This window comes from Xyrauchen texanus, chromosome 38 (assembly GCF_025860055.1).
Source record: "Xyrauchen texanus isolate HMW12.3.18 chromosome 38, RBS_HiC_50CHRs, whole genome shotgun sequence".
NCBI classification, from domain to species: domain Eukaryota; kingdom Metazoa; phylum Chordata; class Actinopteri; order Cypriniformes; family Catostomidae; genus Xyrauchen; species Xyrauchen texanus.
The window spans coordinates 2,459,765-2,480,595 of record NC_068313.1 but is presented as its reverse complement, the minus strand read 5'-3'; the positions used below and the strand labels follow the sequence as shown (position 1 = coordinate 2,480,595).

Below are 20,831 nucleotides of genomic sequence, written 5' to 3'. Positions count from 1 at the left end.
CTGCGCGCCACTCACATCCCCGGCAAACTCAATGTGATAGCGGACGCGCTGTCAAGACAAACCTTGCCTGGCGGAGAGTGGAGGCTCCACCCCCAATCGGTCCAGCTGATTTGGGACAGGTTCGGCAAGGCCCAGGTAGACCTGTTTGCCTCCCAGGAAACCTCCCACTGTCCGCTCTGGTATGCCCTCACAGAAGCTCCCCTGGGGACAGATGCTCTGGCACACAGCTGGCCCGTGGGGCTGCGCAAGTACGCTTTTCCCCCAGTGAGCCTTCTTGCACAGGTGCTATGCAAGGTCAGGGAGGACAAGGAGCAAGTCACTCTGGTGGCCCCCTACTGGCCCAACCGGACGTGGTTTTTGGATCTCACGCTCCTTATGACAGCCCCTCCCTGGCGAATTCCCCTGAGGAAGGACCTTCTTTCTCAGGGACGGGGCACGCTCTGGCACCCGCGCCCAGACCTCTGGAAACTCCACGTCTGGTCCCTGGACGGGACGCGGAGGGTCTAGCCAGCCTACCTTTAGCCGTCATAGACACTATTAACCAAGCCAGAGCCCCTTCGACCAGGCATCTTTACGCCCTGAAGTGGCGTCTGTTCGCGAGCTGGTGTTCTTCCCGAGCCGAAGACCCGCAGAAGTGCGCAGTTAGGTCAGTGCTCGTGTTTCTTCAGGAGAGGCTGGAGAGGAGGCTGTCCCCCTCCACCCTCAAGGTGTATGTTGCTGCTATCGCGGCCCACCATGACACGGTAGACGGCAAGTCTCTTGGCAAGCACGACTTAATCGTCAGGTTCCTAAAAGGTGCCCGGAGGATGATTCCCTCCCGGCCTAACCTATTTCCCTCCTGGGATCTCTCGGTCGTCCTGATGGGACTCCGGAGACCCCCCTTCGAGCCGCTTGACTCAGTTGGACTCAGGGCCCTCTCTCTCAAGACGGCCCTGCTGATCGCGCTCGCCTCCATCAAGAGGGTCGGGGACCTGCATGCGTTCTCTGTTAGCGACGCCTGCCTGGAGTTCGGTCCGGCAGACACTTTCATGATCCTAAGACCGCGACCGGGCTACGTGCCCAAGGTTCCTACCACACCCTTCAGGGATCAAGTGGTGAACCTGCAAGCGCTGCCCCGGGAGGAGGCAGACCCAGCCCTCTCACTGCTGTGTCCGGTACGTGCCTTACGTATTTACCTGGACCGCACACAGAGCACCAGACGCTCTGAGCAGCTCTTCGTCTGCTTTGGGGGACAGCAGAAAGGGAACGCTGTCTCCAAGCAGAGACTCGCCCACTGGGTTGTCGATGCCATTTCCCTGGCTTATCACACCCAGGCTGTACCCCCCCCTTTGCGGGTCCGAGCCCACTCCACCAGGAGTGTGGCGTCCTCATGGGCACTGGCTAGGGGCACTGCCCTAGCAGACATTTGTAGAGCTGCGGGCTGGGCAACACCTAACACTTTTGCGAGATTCTACAATCTCCGAGTTGAGTCAGTTTCGTCCTGTGTTCTCTCAGGTACCGAGCCCGTAGAACTCGGTGACACGCCGACGATCTGACCGGGTGGATCGCTTGCACCCAGCGCCCTTCCCCCTAACCAGGGGAAACAGTGCGCCTTCTTCCCAGGAGATCCCAGGCTTGGGACACTGGTTGGCGCCTCCCCTAGCCCTTGCGGGTCGCAGTTCTGCGGAGGGACTCGCCGACCCAAACCACTGCGGGTACCGCTAGCTACCCTGTACTGGTATAGGGGCCCCACAGGTAAGGCCTCCTGCTCGGACTCCCCCTGTGTGTAAAACCATGGTTCTGTCCCCTCACGTGAGTTGACACCGTGTTTCCCTTAGGCAGTCACAGCTGCCTCAGGTGCCGTGCTGTATGCTCCCCCCTCTTTGAGGCTGGTGCTACCACCGCACTACTGTTCCGCATAAGGCCTAGGTATAGGCCATGCGATGTATGTGCCACTCAAATTTGCCTCCCCTCCGGGTAGGTGTGGCCTCCGCAGGGTCTTCCCCGCCCTACCAAGGGCTAAGACCCCCTTCCCTCAATGCGTGTAAGGGCCCCGGCCGTAGTTGCTCTATGCGAGAAACATAGAGAGAAAAGAGGCCCAGCCAGGCTGGCCCGTTCCCATGTTGGCAGCCGTCACCTTGATCCCCCCCTCCGGGGTAACGATAAGGAATCCTGATGGCTTAAATGGGGCATTGGGGAAGGGTACGTGCGGCTGATACAGTTGGTCGTTCTGCACGTAGGAATACCTGCTCGCTCCTGTATCAGCGGATCACGTACACGGCTCAGCGCATGGCGCTTTTAAGTGGACCCCTAGTGTCGTTCTCTGACACAACGTAAGAGAGCGACAGAAGGGGAACGTCTAGGTTACGTATGTAACCTCAGTTCCCCGATGGAGGGAACGAGACGTTGTGTCCCCCTTGCCACGTCGCTGAGCCAAGCCCCTGTTGTGGCCGGACCATTTCCGGCTCCTCAGAAAAATCCTGAATGAACTCCCGTATTTGCGCCGCTTAAATACCCGTATGTCCGGGGGCGGGACATGCAAATACTGGCTGCCAACTCTCATTGGCCTTTTTTCATAGTACAGAGGTGAATATCGGCGCTCAAGAGAGACCCCTAGTGTCGTTCTCTGACACAACGTCTCGTTCCCTCCATCGGGGAACTGAGGTTACATACGTAACCTAGACGTTTTATTTGTACAGAAATTAGTAAAATGAATAAGATATGAAAATATGAGAATAAATGTAATAATAAAGAAAATGTCCGTTTGGTTCTTTAATGTTAAGTAGATATATCTTAAGAATATATCCAAGGACTAAGTCCTGGAATTAGTCCAACAATACTACAGTATGTTTCATCTTTGTCTACTGAACTAAGTAATTCAATGAAATAAGTTAAAGTACAGATAGTAAGATGAGGCCTCAAAGTTGGAAGTCAGATGCAGAGAGCCAGAGAGCTGACCACCACAAGTTAAGTTTAAGGTCTTTATACCCTCTTGCATGGTTTGAAGTTAACTCAAAGGCGTCAGGACATATTGTTATGACCCACTTCGGTGGCCTTGTATGTTGACGCACCGTGCGGAAAAATCAGCCCTAACACACGTGTGTCTTATCCTGTATGTGCAAGACTCCCGTCTGCACATTGCTTGAAACAATAACATCTATAAAGTTAGCACCAAGCTCTCTGAATTCAGCTCTGAAAACCTCATCAGGTCAAAAGGGCAACAAGTTAATATACGAAGAGTTTAAAATGTATATACTTTGTCCAAAACGGCGCTCCAGTTTCTCACAGGAATGTTGGGCACAGAAAGCACAAACCATTTAACAACCCATTTACAAGGACAGAGAACAAGCATGAATTAATCTTCTAACCCGCACACACTGAACATATAATGCTTGTGCCTGGTAACATGTATACAACACAGGAATACAAGGATGGACATACAAGGAATACATAGAGTCTTAATACAATGATAATGCTATATAAGCTGGTTTCATGAATATGAAGTAAATGATTATATTCTGATTAGAGTTGAGTACATAAATGTGGATACATGAATATGTTTGTATAATATCAAGCAAAAGTAAGATTAATATTCGCGCACCATAAGATTCAGCAGCTTTCTGAGTCATTCAGATTGAATCGCGAACCGATTCAGACTACTTTGCTATCACGTGTGACCAATTCATTATAAGGAACCAACTCAAAAGAGAGATTCATCTTTTGTTCTGATTCAAAAGGTCTAGGTTACTTTTGTAACCTCTGTTCCCTGATTGAGGGAACGAGATGTTGTGTCGAGTGAAGCGACACTAGGGGACTTTCTTGAAGGCCTTGGTTATCTCTGAACTTGAGAAAAGGCCAAGGAGAATTTGGCAGACAGAATATGCATGTCCCTCCCCCAGACATACGGGTATAAAGGGAGGGAATCGTGCATCTGTTCATTCAGGTTTTGCATTGAGCAGCCGAGAATAAGTTTTGGCAGTTACAGTGGCTCGGTTCAGCATCGTCCAGGGGGACACAACGTCTCGTTCCCTCCATCAGGGAATGGAGGTTACAACAGTAACCTGGACGTTCCCCGTCTGTTGCACACTTCGAAGTTGTGTTGAGTGAAGCGACACTAGGAGTCCTGATTCAGTCACGCCATGCGCAGAACCGTGTATACAGCTGCTGACGCAGGTGCGGGCAGGAAGTTGCGTGCCAAAGCAACAGGCTGCATCAGACTGCACGTACCCTTCCCCAACGCCCCATAAAAAATCGTTAGAAACTTTTTAGGTTCCCGGCATCCAGGAGGGAGAGAACAAAGTGATGTGCCAAGCATGGGAACAGGCCGCGCCAGCTACTCCTTTTCTCTCTCTATGTTTCTCGCATAGAGTAAAAGCGGCTGGGGCCATCTTAATGCTATCACAAGCATTGGGGAACGCATTCTTTTCCAACTCCTATTCTTTCATTGGGAAAAGACCCCACATAGACCACCACCTGCCCAGGCTGGTCACATGGGTTTTCATGTGGAAATGGCGTGGTGGTAGATCCTATCTGTTGAGTTGTGGGAGGAGTTGTGGGTCTGCCAGTAAGGGGACGTACCGTGGAAAATACACACAGGGGGATTAATCCACAAAGGCCCATCCTGTGGAGCACCTATTCCAGTACAGAGTAATTTTAGTACCCATAGTGGGTCTGGTCGGGGAATCCCTCCGCTGAATTCGCGGACCAGAGGGCTAGGGAGGAAGAACATCAAGGGAGCGTGAATCTAGTGGACTCTCCTGGGGGAAAAGAGTGCACGTGATCACCTCAGTGGAGGGAAAAGGTGCTATGTGCAAGCGGAAACACCCAGTCAGACGTTCTGCATTCGCGAGTTCTACGTGCTCGGACCTGAGAGAAAACGGGACGAGACCGACTCAACCCTGAGATTGTAAAATCTCATAAAGGTATTGGGTGTTGTGCAGCCCGCTGCTCTGCAAATGTCTGCTAGGGTGATGCCGTTAGCCAGTGCCCACGAGGATGCCACACTTCTTGTGGAGTGTGCTCGAATCCGCAAGGGGGCGTGCACGGCCTGGGTGTGACAGGCCAAGGTCGATGGCGTCAACGACCCAGTGGGAAAGCCTCTGTTTGGAGACAGCATTCCCTTTCCACTGTCCACCAAAGCAGAAAAAGTGCTGCTCAGAACATCTAAAGCTCTGCATGCAGTCCACATAGGTACACAAAGCACGCAACGGACACAGCAACAAAAAGGCTGGGTCTGCCTCCTCCACTTCAATCAAATCAAACCAATGGCATCTTCGCTGTGCACTGAGGTAAAACAGATGCTGCCAAAAGGGGGCGGGGGCCTAGCGAACTGAATTGCGTGGCCGAGTCGGATGGTCCTGGCCAGCCAGCGCAATGTGTTGGTAAGTGAAAGCCACGTGTCCAAGCTCTGTGTGAGGGGCACTAGAGGGACAATCACTTTTGACATACCTGGCGAGGCTTAGCAGCGAGGCAATTGTGGGCCAGATGACCCAGGAAATGAGGAAATCACTCTTTAATTTAGAATGTGGGTACCGCAGCCCGAAGGGGGTGTGGCAAAGTAAATAATGTCAAACATTGGGGGACGGAGTGGTCTGTTTACCAGCTATGGAGCAAATGTCTCGTTCCCTGGGTCGTCCATCTCAGGAATTTTTGGGACGCCCTTAGTGAGCAGATGTAGCATGGCAAAACTAAGCCCACTGCCATCCACAAATCGCCTCCATTGCCAGCCGGGTTGTCCTCAATCCCGTGGGAAGGAGCGACGCTGGGGCGGCTGGAGTGGCGTTCCAAGGAAAGCTGCGACCATAGCGTTGCCATGGTTAAGTTCTTGCAGTGAGAACATGAACATCCACAAACACCGCCTCAGTGTGATCGCAGCCCAGACACACAAGGCAACGTATGTGACTGTCAGGAGCAGAGTGACCACATCCAGGAACTACACAGGGGCGGAGGGGCATCTTTACAAAGACGCGCCCTAAAAAGGACGTTCAACGGCAGTGGTGTATTGCTCTTTTTTATGAAAATAAAATCTTTTAGAAATATTCTCTTTTAGAAGTACAGTTGAAGCAACCCGCAAAGCTGCACTGCCGTGCAGAGAAGGAAAAAGCTGCTGATATGCACCATAGATCCTACAGCAGATGCTCTACAGAGGTAAGTGGAACCGAAGTGATCTCAGCTCGCTTATTGCACAACCGCTCGGCTCCGAAGGAGAAATCTGATTGAACAGCTGCACGATTCCCTCCCTTTATACCCATATGTCCTGGGGAGGAACATGCAAATTCTATCTGCCAAATTATCATTGGCCTTTTCTCAAGTTCAGAGGTAAACGAGGCCTTCAAGAAAGTCCCATAGTGTCGCTTCACTCGACACAATGTCGAAGTGAGCGACAGCTGGGGAACTGGAGATAGTAAACACCAATGTGATGTATGATGTAGCAGAGTAGCTTTTGTGAAAGCTATGACACCACCTAATAAATAAAAGCAGAGTCACATGACGCCATGTGAGGAGCAGAAGTGTAAATGGCGAGCTCTGCGCAAATTGCTAGTTTTTAATTATTTTTATGTCATAAACTGGTGATATTCGATACACCCTGCTACATATCTGTTCTTTGAATTCAACATGGCAAAGAATTCAAAATCCTTGGGCTCTGGAGATATTAAAAGACACTTACATGCTCAAGATGGTGCCTCGGAGCAGTGCCTGGGGCAGTGGTGGCTCAGTGGTTGAGGCTCAGGGTTACTGACCAGAAGGTTGGGGGTTCAAGCCCCAACACCACCAAGATGCCACTGTTGGGCCCTTGAGCAAGGTTGCTCCAGGTTCCTCCGGGGGGATTGTCCCTGTAATATGTGCACCGTAAGTTGCTTTGGATCAAAGCATCTGCCAAATGCATAAATGTAAATGTTGGAGGGGACTTGGTTTGGAAGGCGTGGCAGTAGAAATTCGAAGCCATCTGGTGAGCATGTCTGTGATGCTGACGAAAGTTGTTGCTGACTGGATCTTGCTGTCAATTGATTACTGCAATGGAAACTAAATTCTCTGAGTTGGTTACAAGAATCAGGGACATTGAGAGATGGAAGGGTTAGGTCATCTGCTACACTCATGAAACAGCTCACTGGACATTCTTTGTCTGTCCATGGAAACTGAACGGCAAATTCAAAAACTGAATTTGTGTTTTTGTGTGTGCTGGTTCCGCTAGCGGCTGGAATTTGTTTTGTGGAGGAACACACCTTCAATACAGTTGAATCTACAAGTTCTTTGTATTTATTTTGCCTATTGGCTGGATTTTATTTTATTACATTTTCTGTAATTCGGTCTCACAAAATTTGTAAAGAAGCACCGGACTTGAGCAATCCAACGGCAAAGTTGCCAATGTACTTTTTTAGTTTAGAGGGATGGATGCCGGTTGGCGCTTTTGTGCGCTGGTTTAATGAATATGTTTTTCTTTTTTCTGTTTGTTTGGTTCTGGGGGAAGTTCGGGGTTTGATTGTTGCACTAATGTTGGAATGTGGTCTTTACAATTTTATTATTGACACACAATCTTTTTTTTCTAATATGTCAAATGTTAACATGAGTGGATTATCTCTCTCCACGTGGAATGTGAATGGGTTGGGGCACCCCATAAAAAGAAGGAAGGCTTTTTCTTTTCTTAAACATAGGAAATACGATATAGTGTTTTTTAAGGAAACACATCTCTCCCGCATGAAGCTGAACATTTTGGGAAGATATGGGGTGGATCTGTTTTCTTTAGTGCTGGCTCAAGTAAGAGCAGGGGGGTCATTACATTGATAAATAAGCATCTATAATTTAAATGTCTCAAACAGATTAAAGATGAATTAGGAAGAGTCATAGTTTTAACAGAAATTCAGGGGCAAAGGTTGATTTTGGCTAATATTTACGCACCTAACGCTGATGATCAGGGCTTTTTATAGATCTTGAAAGGATTGAAGCCTCTGGCAACCCTCATAATATAATATTGGGAGGAGACTTTAATCTTTTGATGGACTCAGTCTTTGATCATAGTGAAACAAAAGTGTGCAAGCCCCTAGGGCAACATTTTCTAAGGGTGGTGGCAGGAGGTGTTGCGCATAAACTTTTGCATTACGCAGATGATATTTTATTATTCGTCTGTGACCCCAATAGATCTATCCCTTGCCTCCACAGAATTATTATTATTATTTCCTTTTCTAAGGTCTCAGGAGTTAATTGGTCTATATCCGAAACTTTGGCTCTGACAGAGTACTGCCTAGTAATGGCTTTTCAGCCAGGCACTTCCAGTTGCCCAAACAGGTTATTAAGTATTTGGGCATTTTAGTCCCAGCTAATTTTGATCCCCTAATCAAAAAGTTTTTGTGCGATGTGGGCAATTGGACTTCATTAAATGTATCTATGACTGGGAAGTTTAATGTTATTAAAATGAATTGTATTCCAAAGTTCATCTACCTGCTACAATCTCTCCCTGTAGATGTTCCTTCTCTCTTATTTCAAGCATTTTGATAACATACCAAAGTCATTCATTTGGAATGTTAAATGTCCCAGTTTACATTTCAATAAGTTACATAGGCCTATCGACAAAGGTGGGCTAGGCCTACCCAAGATTAGTTTTATTATTGTGCATTCGGTCTCAGACATTCGGCTTATTGGTCACATCCACCTGAGAGAGCCCTCCATGGTTTGGTTTCTGCCCCTATTTCACCATTGCAAAGCCTCTCTATCAAACAAATCAGAGAAGTTACAACCTGTTAACTCGTATTTGCACTCGGAATGGACAAAAGTCTCCAAAGTGTTTAACTCAGACATTTATTTAAATGTTGCCTCAAGCATATGGCTGAACCCAAAATTATGTATTTATAAGTCCCCTTTCTGTTGGTCAGAGAGGATTGAGGTTAATACACATGGTGACCTATATGAGAATGGGGTGTTGAGATCTTTTGAAAATTTGGTTCAACATTTTGGGATCCCCAGATCTCAGTTTTATAGGTATTTACAACTGCACCACCTAATCTGTACTATTTTTGGGAGTAGCATACAGCCCCCTAAAGCTGCAGATTCACTGGGAAAGGTTATTACTACTTTTGGAAAAGGTCATGAGGCATCAGTGTATTACTCACTGCTAATTCAGAGTCTGGTGGATGGACTTGGTATTGGAGGAGGGAGTGTGGGCAAGGATTATTAAAAACATCAAGTCTGCATCCAGAGATGCAAGGGTGTGTCATATGAAATTCAAGATTTTACATAGATTTTATTGGACCCCCTCTAGGGTGTATAGGCCTTGTCTTAAAGGCACACCCTTCCTGCTGGTGATGCCAGTCAGAGGATGGAGACATGGCCCATGTTTTTGGTGGTGTATTTAGATCCAGAAATTCTGGTTGAAGGTTTCAGAATTTTGTTTGTGACATGGTGGACACTTAGGTTTCATTTTGCCCTAGAATTTTTGTGTTTTAGGTGATGGGGCAGTCATCGATGTGGGGAATAGTCAGAGAATTGGGTTCCACCGATCAGAGAGATCCCCCACCGAGCCATTAGAGAGTCATAAAAACAAATTCATGGCACCTAAATTCCTAAAGGAGACGTCTCTCTCATGCCTGCTTAATCTCAAACTAGGGTTTATAATGACAGTGCTGACCAATAAAGAAGATCGTTCTTTGTTCCACAAACTTAAACCCTCTGTAAGACCAAATGGCCAAGTAACACCTTGTGACCGCTTGGTCTCCTCTATTCGCCTCTCTTGCTTGTTCCTAATCATTGGGACAAAAGTCCAGAGGAAGTCTCTCACTCTCTGCTCTACAGTTTACACACCCAATGGGAGTCGCAAGTCTTCCTTGCAGAAGGCCTCGCTTCAAAGCCCACTTCATCAGCCATCCAGACAATAACTATCCGCAATCATAACGGAGTCCAAGACATCGATGGAACGAACTTTTGACAAACAGCCAAAGAACCAAGCAACACAAGAAACACAACGCAAGGAAATGCAATGACTCCAAACTCCATCTCCAGACTTTTGCTCAAAGTGCTGGTGTATTAGTTAAATACTTTGGGTAATTGCAAACTGATTTAGACTCAAAGAAATATATATGGTTCTTAAGGCATTGTCAACAGACTTATAAAGTTCATTTTATTTCAATAGCAATAAAGGTTGTCTGTATTCAAAGATATTTTGACTGTGGTATTTTTTAAAAGATTTCACTTCAAATCTGTACCTAAATATGTGTAATATTATTTTCGGTAAGCCATGAGAATAATATTACTCCAATAAATGAATTAATCATAATTCCCTTATTAAAGCTAATTCCTTACAATAGAAATTGTGAGCAGATACAACGAGACGTTGTTTTACGATTTTAATGGTGGAATTTTATTCAGACAAATAATCTAGTTATTTATCATTTATCTAATTTATAATGGTTGTCGAATGTGACTAATTCCATTATAAATTTCCTTACATAATAATGAAGAATAAGGACAGTTTAATTTAATTCTTAGCTCACACACACTGTTTCCTACATATAATGGTGGAGAATTGCAGCACTTTGATCCGTACCATGTACATCTACATCAAATTAAACTGAAACTGAATGTTGTTAAAAGCAGCCCTATTCTTAAAGGAATAGTGGAGTCTTTTGGATTACTTCTGTGAGGTTACCAAAATCACCATTCACACATTGTATGGAACTACAGAGATGTCATGTATTTTGTTTCATACATGTAACATGCTGTAGGACAGAAAGATTTGGTAAAGTGTTAAACCTTAAATGTCATTTGACATAACAGCAATTAACTTTTACCAACTCTTAACTATTAATGATTTAATTAATCATTATCACTATTAAATCTGTATTTATTCATTTTTATCTTTACCTCAGCCTAATGCTTGAGCACTCTCTCTTACAGCTGTGCACGTGGCAAATATCCGTGCAAACTGGACAAGTTATAAGACTAAGTTTTAAGAACTTCAGTCTGGAAACACAGGATGTATGTGAGTTTGACTACTTGGAGGTTTATGACAGTGCAAACATGGGTGGCAACACTGTTCTAGGGAGGTAAGAACAATCCTACTCTTAACTCTTTTATAACATTGATCACTTAATCTAAATAGTTTGCTTTCCATCACAATCACTCATAATCACAGCAGCATCTGTGTGCTTCACTTCTAGATATTGAGAAAAAGAACGATTTCTTTGTCTAATTTAGGATTTTGAGTGCATCGATGCAGGTTATAGTGACATATCAGGGTAAATCTCAGCATTGAAATCTCTCACCAAATCTGGACCATAAAATATAAAAAAAGAAAAAAGAAATGTCACCTGGACATGAAAATGACTGAAATTAGTTCTGTGTACTCTGTAGCATCTCATAATGTAATACCAAAACAGAGCACTTTTGGGTAAACCCAAGCCCAATTCAGTTCAAGTTTTAATTTTAGCTAAAAGAAAAAAATCTGTTGTTTTTTCAGAAAACACTTTTGTGGCAAGGGGGGTGTGGTCATGTGTTGGCCTGCGGGAGAGGGAGAACGGTAAGGCTTGTCACCTGGGTCGGAATTATCTCTTAACACCTCTCTCGTCTCTCATTATAGTGATGGTTGAAGGAGACCTGAAAAGGCATGCTAGAGCATCAGAGAGGGGAGAGTGACCAGAGAGCATGACAGTCCCGAACCAAGAGTGTTATAATTGAGAGTGTTTTCATTTATTTAAAAACTATTTTCTTTGTTATCGATGGTTACCGTCGATTGTATATTTAAGGAATAAAATCCTCCGTTGCCCACGAAATAAGATCCTTTTACAGTGGTGCCGAAACCTGGCATTGGAGGATAACACCATTATGGAGTCCTCACCGCTGGGCATAGTCTTCAAGACCCTCACCAGCATCCTGCAGAACCAGCATCAAGCCTCATGGAGGTATGGTGGTGCACGAGTGGTGGTGGTGTAGTGGTCTAAAGCACATATCTGTTAATCTGAAGGTCACTGGTTTGAGCCCCACAGCCACCACCATTGTGTCCTTGAACAAGGCACTTAACTCCAGGTTGCTCCGGGGGGATTGTCCCTGTAATAAGTGCACTGTAAGTCGCTTTGGATAAAAGCGTCTGCCAAATGCATAAATGTAAATGTAAATGTATGCCTGGAGCAGGAACAATGCTTTCAAGTCATGCTCCAAGCACGAGCGGAGGATCGGCAAGTGCTCCAGACCCTGGTCGACAGAGAGGGAGCCGGTGCTGCGACCTCCCTTGAGCCTACCCCACCGGTGGCCCTAATGAAGATGGGGCCAAACGATGATACGGAGGCCTTCCTCGACCTGTTCGAGATGACAGCAGAGGTTTGGAGGTGGCCTCCCGATCAGTGGGTTGCCCGCCTGCCCTTACTCTTCGGGGAGGCTCAGCTAGCAGCACAGCAACGGCACAGCAACACTCGGACCCTGGAGCAGAGTCGGCAGCTTTTCTGGTCCCTGAGCTTCGGGAATCATGGCCCCTGGTTCTCTTTTGCGCAGCAGCTCCGTGATTCCTGCCAGAAGTTGTTGCTTTTGGGGGGAACCTGCGGCAGCGTGGAAGTCATCAATCTGGTGGTACTGGAGCAACTCCCAACTTCCCCGAAGCATGTCCGAGTGGGTCCAGTGCAACCACCCAGCATCGCTGGGGGAGGCCATCCAGCCGGCAGAGGACTACGTGGTGGCGTTTCCAGGAGGCAACAAAGCAGGTTCAAGGTCAGTCCTTTTATTCCTTAACAAACAATCTACGGTATCCATCGATAACAAAGAAAATAGTTTTTAAATAAATGAAAACACTATTAATAATAACACTCTCTGATGTTGTGCTCTCTGGTCACTCTCCCTCTCTGACGCTCTGGCGTGCCTTTTCTGGTCTCTCTCCACCATCACTATAATGAGAAACAGGTGTTAAGAGATAATCACGACCCAGGTGACAAGCCTTACTGCTCTCCGTCTCTCCGCATATGACCACGCCCCCCATGCCACACCTTTCCTGCTACAAAACGTGGTCACTATTATGACCTTTGGCAAACTTTAGACATGTTTTCACATCATCCTTTTCTAACAATGACAACATTGGTTAGTAGTAATTGATTCTTACATTTATGCATTAGAAAATATCTTTCATTATGCTGCAGTGTTTTGCAAGTATGACTCTCTGCATTAGATACTGTGGGTCCACTCTTCCTCCTGATCTGACCTCTTCTGGACCTGTTATGACTGTTCTGTTTGTGGCTGATGAAGGTGTTGCTGACAGTGGCTTTTATGCAACATATAAAGCCATATTTCTTTCAGAAAGTGAGAAGCACATTGTTACACTCTGCTTTTATCTCTGAAATGTATGAAGTAAATGTGGTGAAGTGTCAATGTTTTGAAACTGCCTGTTGGTAAGGCTGCACTGCGTGATGTTTTGTACTCGTAAGGAACATGCAGTCCATCGCAGTTTGCCTGTGACACTGGAGAGTGTCTGCACCAGAACTGGCTGTGTGATGGATGGAGTGACTGCGCAGATGGTGCAGATGAGCAAGACTGCATGAACTCTACCTACCCTACTTTCAGTGAGAATGCTTCAATAAACCATGCATTTAAAATCACTTGAGTCTTGCTTGAGATTATATTTCTTGCAGTGTCACTTTTAATTCTCTTACATTTTACAATGTTTTCCCCCCTATTGAAATTGGTAAATGGTTAAGAAATGTTCACAGATATATAGAAATAAAGTTTACTGGAGTACGGATAGGGTAGGTTAATCTTATGCACATAAAGAACCAACAGCAAAACTCGAAGTTAACGAACTCATTTAATTCTTAACCCCTTAAACTCTGCAGGGCCAGGGGTATGTTATAAGTTTACACTTCAAATGTAAAAGTCCTTGTATACAAAAACATGTGAAATCTTATAATCTGACATTTTCACAGAAAAATTCATAAAATTACATTGGCACTTACAGTATGTTGCATTCAGTAACAAGTTAAAACCAGAAATCATTTGACGGCCACCCTGTGGTAATGATGTAGAAATATTGATATTAAAGTTTTTTTTTAAATAGCGCTAAAATAGTCAAGGCATGTGTCAAATAAAAGCTCTCATTCTCAAAAATGCAGTTTGTTTTGACAATGCAGTTTTATTTTGTTGTCATAACACCACAATATGAGTGTTTATCACTAAATGAAATATGATCTCTGTAAGACAACAAAGACAAACATCTCTCTGATCACTGCTTTGTATGCCCAGAGAAGCCACAAATCTACATCAGCTTTTATCTTTGGCTGTTTTCTTCAAAATGAGCCATTTTCTAATTGTCTGTAATCTTGATTGGGTAAATAATCCAATGTTATATCTCTAGAACAAAATATGTAGTCCAGCAGAACAAGTATTATGAGTAAATCATCTGTAAATATTATATACATCGATGCAAAGCTGAGGATCTCAACTTTCCAACAACACCTAGATTTAGCTTCTAGTCCACTCAGAGGTCGAAATATTCAATGAAATAGTCGAGAAGGTGCATGGAATCACAAAATAGAGTGAATGTCTATGGACGAGCAAATGGCGAGTGTCCAACTGCGTTAGAGCACCACCTGCATTTCAGATTTTTATGTTGTGATGGAAGGTGATAGAGGAAAATTCCTAATACTTGCTGTCATCTAGTGAAATAAACTAGCTTTTTTGGCAAGGACATAGAGCAAACAGAGCCTGAATCACATGCCTTCAAAGAAAGGATAAAAATGTATGTTCATCCTAACATTTTAAACATATACAATATTATTTATGGATTATTACAAGAAAATTTTTGAAATTTTGGATGTTTTCTGTTAAATGAGACCAATATTTTGCCATTAGTCCACTGTCTGTGTAAAGTGAACTTTAAAAACTGGTTGTGAAAAACTGCAGATGGCAGTCAGAATACTGTATGCAGCAGAGTTTATTAATACACACACTATCTGACTTTTTTCTCTCAGCTTCATCTTGTGAGCTGATCCAGGTTGAGATGTGCCGAGGCTTGAGCTATAATCTCACTTCCTTCCCAAACATCTGGATGTCTATTTCTGATCAGAGAGAGGCTGCATCCATTTTGCATAAGTACTGGGTGAGAAAGTCTTTTGAGTCACTGAGTTATGTTGAACAACCTTTGAAGTTCTTTGAACCCCATTTCACAAGTAATGGCATTTTATTTGGGAAATTTGTTTTGATTTTGTTTGCAGGTGCTGATGGAGTTTGCATGTTTTGAATCTCTGCGGCAGCTAGTATGTGGGATGTTTTTGCCTCATTGTAGCCCTCAGAGTGGCGTGCTGCAACCGTGCCAGTCCATCTGCGTCACAGCAGAGCAGCAATGCAGTCAAGCCCTCAACCTCTTGAACTTAAACTGGCCCTTCAACTGCCACCTCTTGCCAGATTCACTGGATCCCATGGTGTGTTCTCTTCCTTAAAAAAGACTTCTGTTTTGGTCGATGCACCACAATCACTCAATCTATAACCTCATCTATAATCACAAGTAACAGGCTCAATAAAATGTAATTGAAATGCCAGGTGCAAGGACTGTCCCTTTGCTGCTATATGACCAGAAAGATGGCTGTATAACCCATCCTTTTCTGCTGTTTGATGTGTTTATTTCTAAATCTTACATTATATTTGAACTGGAGGCTATTTAAAAATGAACATCATTATCTCATCACTTCTATTTGATGTGTCATTATGATCACATGAATATGTAGGGTACAATGGTGTTTTTCTTAAGTGGGCCGAATACAGTTATTAGTTTATAGAATACTTGAGATGTACTGAAATGTTAAATGTGATAAAAATTAACAGGAAATGGTGCACCCTTTTCTGAAGTGGTTATTTTGAATTAGCATTATCTTAATTTGATACTCAAAAAAGCATCTTGCTGTCTCAAATTTATTTGCATTAGTTGATCAATTCTGCACTATAGCTATTGTTATCTCCATGAAATCACTATAAAACCTCTGGGGGCCTTTTATCCCCAGAAATAAAAATAAAATAAAAAACATCTTGGTACATTTTGTGACCAGAACAAAGAAAATTTGTCTTTAAAGGAATACCCCAAAAAGTACTGTTTGTTACAAATGGCCTAAATGATGCCTTCAGAGGGCACTTCTAAGGGATTGCCATCATTATCGCCATGCTTTAAGGTCATTCCAAACAGAACGTCTCATCAAATTAACAGATGACTATATAAACAATGTGTAAATAGCAACAAAAAGCATCTTCTTTGCATTAAGTGCAAATAGTGCTAGACACTAGTTCCACTCCTTATTAAATACTAACATACAGTAGATAGGCATCACAGTATATGAGCATCCACAGACACCCTTACTCCTAAACCTAACCCTAAACTTACCTTACAAAATTTAACCATGGTTTAACTGCAGTGACCACAGTATCACCATGGTATTTTCTATTACAAATCATAGCAATCACAAGAACATGGTTACTATATTAACACCCTATTACTGTAGTAAAGACATGAATAATAAGATTAAAACTACGACTTCCACCAAAAACATGGTTACTACAATACTACTATAGTAAAACCATAGTTAATTTTACCTGGATCAAACCTTTCTCTCAATTCCCCGACTGTCACTGTGACCAAATTACTACGAGGCATACAACTTTTATATAAATATTTATTAAATATTATAAGTAGTATTAAAAGAAATATTAAGGGTGGAGACAGGAAGTAGGATGTTGAGATGTGGGACAAAAGGGGGAATTGAACCGGGTCAATCTGCACAAAAAATGCACATCCATTATCACGTTACGCCATTGCTGTGACATTAGAGAATTCAGTTTGCAGTTAGTTTCCACCTGATCATTTGAGTGCAAAAGCCACGCTGTGTGGAATGTGCTAATTACACTTAGTGCAAAACAGCCTCTGGCTAAAAATTACTCTAAAAGTGAGTTCCAAAAGACCAGTATATTTGAGCCCCACTCTTTTCAGCACTCTGAAGCTCTCACGGTGGATGGTAAAGTCTTTGAAGGGAATATGGCTTAGGGGTGGTCACTTCTGAATGGAAGATACTCTCATCATTTACTCACCCTCATGCCATCCCGGATGTGTCTGACTTTCTTTCTTCTGCAGAGCACAAATGAAGATTTTTAGAAGAATATATCAGCTATGTAGGTCTATACAATGCAAGTGAATGGTGATCTAAACTTTGAATCTCCAAAAAGCACATAAAAAGCATAAAGTAATCCATATGACTCCAGTAGTTAAATACCATATATGAAACAGATCAATAATTAAGTACACTTTTACTATACATTTTTCTCCCTGTCTGGTAGGTTGCAATATGTAGGAAGAATGTGAATCGCCATAAACAAAAGAAGAATGTGAAAGTGAAAGATTGATAATAAAAGAGGACTTAAATAATATTGATCACCATTCACTTGTATGTATGGACCTATGGAACGTCTATAAAAGTCACACATTTACTGTTTGTTTGTTGATGTAAACATGCTTTTACTCTTTACACATCTTTACAACTCATTTATTAATTCTTTGTTCATATTTTTGCAATGCCCAATTTAAAGTTGAAACTATTTATACAATGTTTATAAAGGCTTACAAATAATTATTTAGTACTTTTATGGGCAGTTGACTTAAGTTGGGGCTTAAGCTACTGTCACAAAGTTTGTGTATAGGCTATGAATCATATGCTTGATACAGACATTAATAACACATGACAACAATAATAACAAGACTTACTCTGAGAGCAAAACATTGTGTTTATTATCTCAATGTTTGTGCTCCAGGGCGCCATACAAGCTAGAACCGCTACTGTACAGTCCGTTATTACAGAAGAGTACTTAGCCTTTTTGACTTTCAGCAGAATTACATTCTTCGTTTTCTCTCCAACTAATGCAATGAGTTCATTTTTGGATCACATTACTAAAATAGTGATCTTAGTTTTTTTTTGTTGTTGTTGTTTTCTAAATTCTTCAAAGGTGTTCACTCATTATAGGATCAAACTGTGCCATGAGCTCTGTACGAAAAAGTTGCCATTATGAGGCTTAAAACATTTTTCTGAATGCCCTATTAGTGTCTGGTTGTGTTCGGCTGATTGACAAACAATAGCAGTTATTCTGCCTAACAGCCTACAAAGCAGTGTTTCAAGAGCAGGTAATTCTGGACTCAATGGCTGTCCCTCTCCAGGTCTGAATATTTGGATGGTATGCTTTTCTTTTTTCATGCTCTTTCAAGTGACTGTGAAAATGTATCCACGAGCGAAATCCACCATTAGCTACTCAAATAGCTTTCAAATATAAGGAAGTTTTCACCATTCAGTGGGGGAGGGTGTGCAGGTGTTGAATAATACAATTTATATTTTGTTAACTCCTACAAGAGAAAAAACACTTGTTATCTGATTTACACAAGGCAGAGACATAGGCCTGTATATTTATATTTGATTAGTAAGGTAACATAGTTATTTTTTAAACATTTATTTGATAATTGATAATTATTTTCTAACACTCTTGAAAGTTTCACTGTTTTCTTGATTTATGATTAAATTAATATTCTCTGTTTAAGGATACATTATACTATAAAGGTGTTATTGAGATAATAAACACAATGTTTTGCTCTCAAAGTAAGTCTTGTTTTTATTGTTGTCACGTGTTATTAATGTCTGTATCAAGCATATGATTCATAGCCTATACACAAACTTTGTGACAGTAGCTTAAGCCCCAACTTAAGTCAACTGCCCATAAAAGTACTAAATAATTATTTGTAAGCCTTTATAAACATTGTATAAATAGTTTCAACTTTAAATTGGGCATTGCAAAAATATGAACAAACAATTAATACATGAGTTGTAAAGATGTGTTTAAAAATGTTTAAATATATTTGTAGCTTTCAAATCTCCGTCTCTGTTGCGGATGTAACCCGATCCTTCCGACGTGTGAACATCCGTAAAGCCGCAGGTCCAGACGGCATTCCGGGCCACGTCATCAGAACGTGCGTGAACCAACTGGCTGGTGTTTTTACAGACATTTTCAATCTGTCCCTCTCCCTGTCTGTAGTCCCCACATGCTTTAAAACATCAACCATTGTGCCTGTACCTAAGCAAGCCAAAATCACTTGCTTAAATGACTGGCGTCCTGTTGCTCTGACCCCCATCATCAGCAAATGCTTTGAGAGGTTAATCAGAGATTACATCTGCTCTGTTCTGTCCACCTCTTTGGACCCATTGCAGTTTGCCTACCGCAACAACCGCTTCACTGATGATGCCATTGCATCTACAATACACACTGCTCTCTCCCATCTGGAAAAAAGGAACACATATGTGAGAATGCTGTTCGTAGACTACAGCTCAGCATTCAACACCATAGTCCCCTCCAAGCTTGATGAGAAACTCCGGAATCTGGGCTTAAACAGCTCGCTGTGCAGCTGGATCCTGGATTTCCTGTCAGGCAGACGTCAGGTGGTTAGAATGGGCAGCAACATCTCTTCATCACTGACCCTCAACACTGGAGCCCCGCAGGGCTGTGTTCTCAGCCCACTCCTGTATTCACTATACACACATGACTGTGTGGCAACACATGGCTCCAATGCCATCATTAAGTTTGCTGACGATACGACGGTGGTAGGTCTGATCACTGACAATGATGAAAGAGCCTACAGAGAGGAGGTGCACACTCTGACACGCTGGTGTCAGGAGCACAACCTCTCCCTCAACGTCAGTAAAACCAAGGAGCTTGTAGTGGACTTCAGGAAGAAAGACAGAGAACACAGCCCCATCACCGTTAACGGAGCACCGGTGGAGAGAGTCAGCAGCTTCAAGTTACTCTGTGTCCACATTACTGAGGAACTCACATGGTCCGTCCACACTGAGGCCGTTGTGAAGAAGGCTCACCAGCGCCTCTTCTTCCTGAGACGGCTGAGGAAGTTTGGAATGAACTGGCTGCATCACCGCCTGGTACGGCAATAGCACCGCCCACAACCGCAAAGACCTGCAAAGGGTGGTGCGAACTGCCAGACACATCATCGGAGGTGAGCTTCCCTCCCTCCAGGATATCTATAACAGGCGGTGTGAAAAAAGCTCGGAGGATCATCAGAGACTCCAGCCACCCGAGTCATGGGCTGCTCTCACTGCTACCATCAGGCAGGCGGTATCGCAGCATCAGGACCCGCACCAGCCGACTACATGACAGCTTCTTCCCCCAAGCAATCAGACTTTTGAACACTTGATCTCTCACGATCAACAATCAGCACTGCACTTTATTAATCATCATCTTGTATCACACACTGGACTGTCAATATATTCTCCCCAATTCATTGACTGACTGTATATATATTTTTATATACCCTTACCCATATTTTTTATTTTTATTGTATGTGTATTCTATATTGTATGTATTGTTTACTGTACATTGTATATTGTGTTGTGTAATATGTGTACATTTGTTATGTAAATTGTGTTGTGTAAATATGTTGTTTATTGTAATTGGTACTGCTATGTTATTCGGAACTGCACACAAGACTTTCACCTACTGTTGCACTTGTGTACACAGTAGTGTGACAATAAAGTGATTTGATTTGATTTTATTTGAAATGTACATTAACAAATGATCTGTTAATCATTATATACCATTTGTAGATGTTAAAAATGGCCATATATGAATGAAAGCTTAATAACACTTGTAAGCATTTTAATTAACATTAACTAATGATCTGTTAAGCATTATACAATGTTTGTTAATGATTTATTAATGAAAGCTATTATAAAGGGTTACCGAAAATCATGAATACATTTTTTTTTTTTGACACTTGGCTACGACAAGAAAACCTTTATTTTACTACTATATTATCCCAGCCATACTGTGTGAAGACAACTAAGTTATTAATGCTTTTTGGT

At 43.1% G+C, this 20,831-nt stretch overlaps 1 protein-coding gene across 1 annotated transcript in view; it reads left to right on the top strand.

Annotated features, from left to right (window-relative positions):
• mfrp (membrane frizzled-related protein) overlaps positions 1 to 15,892 on the top strand; it is a 79,436-nt gene extending 63,544 nt beyond the window's left edge. Inside the window, exons 9-13 of the mRNA XM_052110510.1 lie at positions 10,864 to 11,012; positions 13,118 to 13,248; positions 13,374 to 13,508; positions 14,913 to 15,040; positions 15,156 to 15,892. Of these exons, the coding sequence (XP_051966470.1) occupies positions 10,864 to 11,012; positions 13,118 to 13,248; positions 13,374 to 13,508; positions 14,913 to 15,040; positions 15,156 to 15,380 (768 nt within the window). The 3' untranslated portion in view covers positions 15,381 to 15,892. The remainder of the gene's footprint in view (positions 1 to 10,863; positions 11,013 to 13,117; positions 13,249 to 13,373; positions 13,509 to 14,912; positions 15,041 to 15,155) is intronic.
• The last annotated feature ends 4,939 nt before the right edge of the window (positions 15,893 to 20,831 follow it).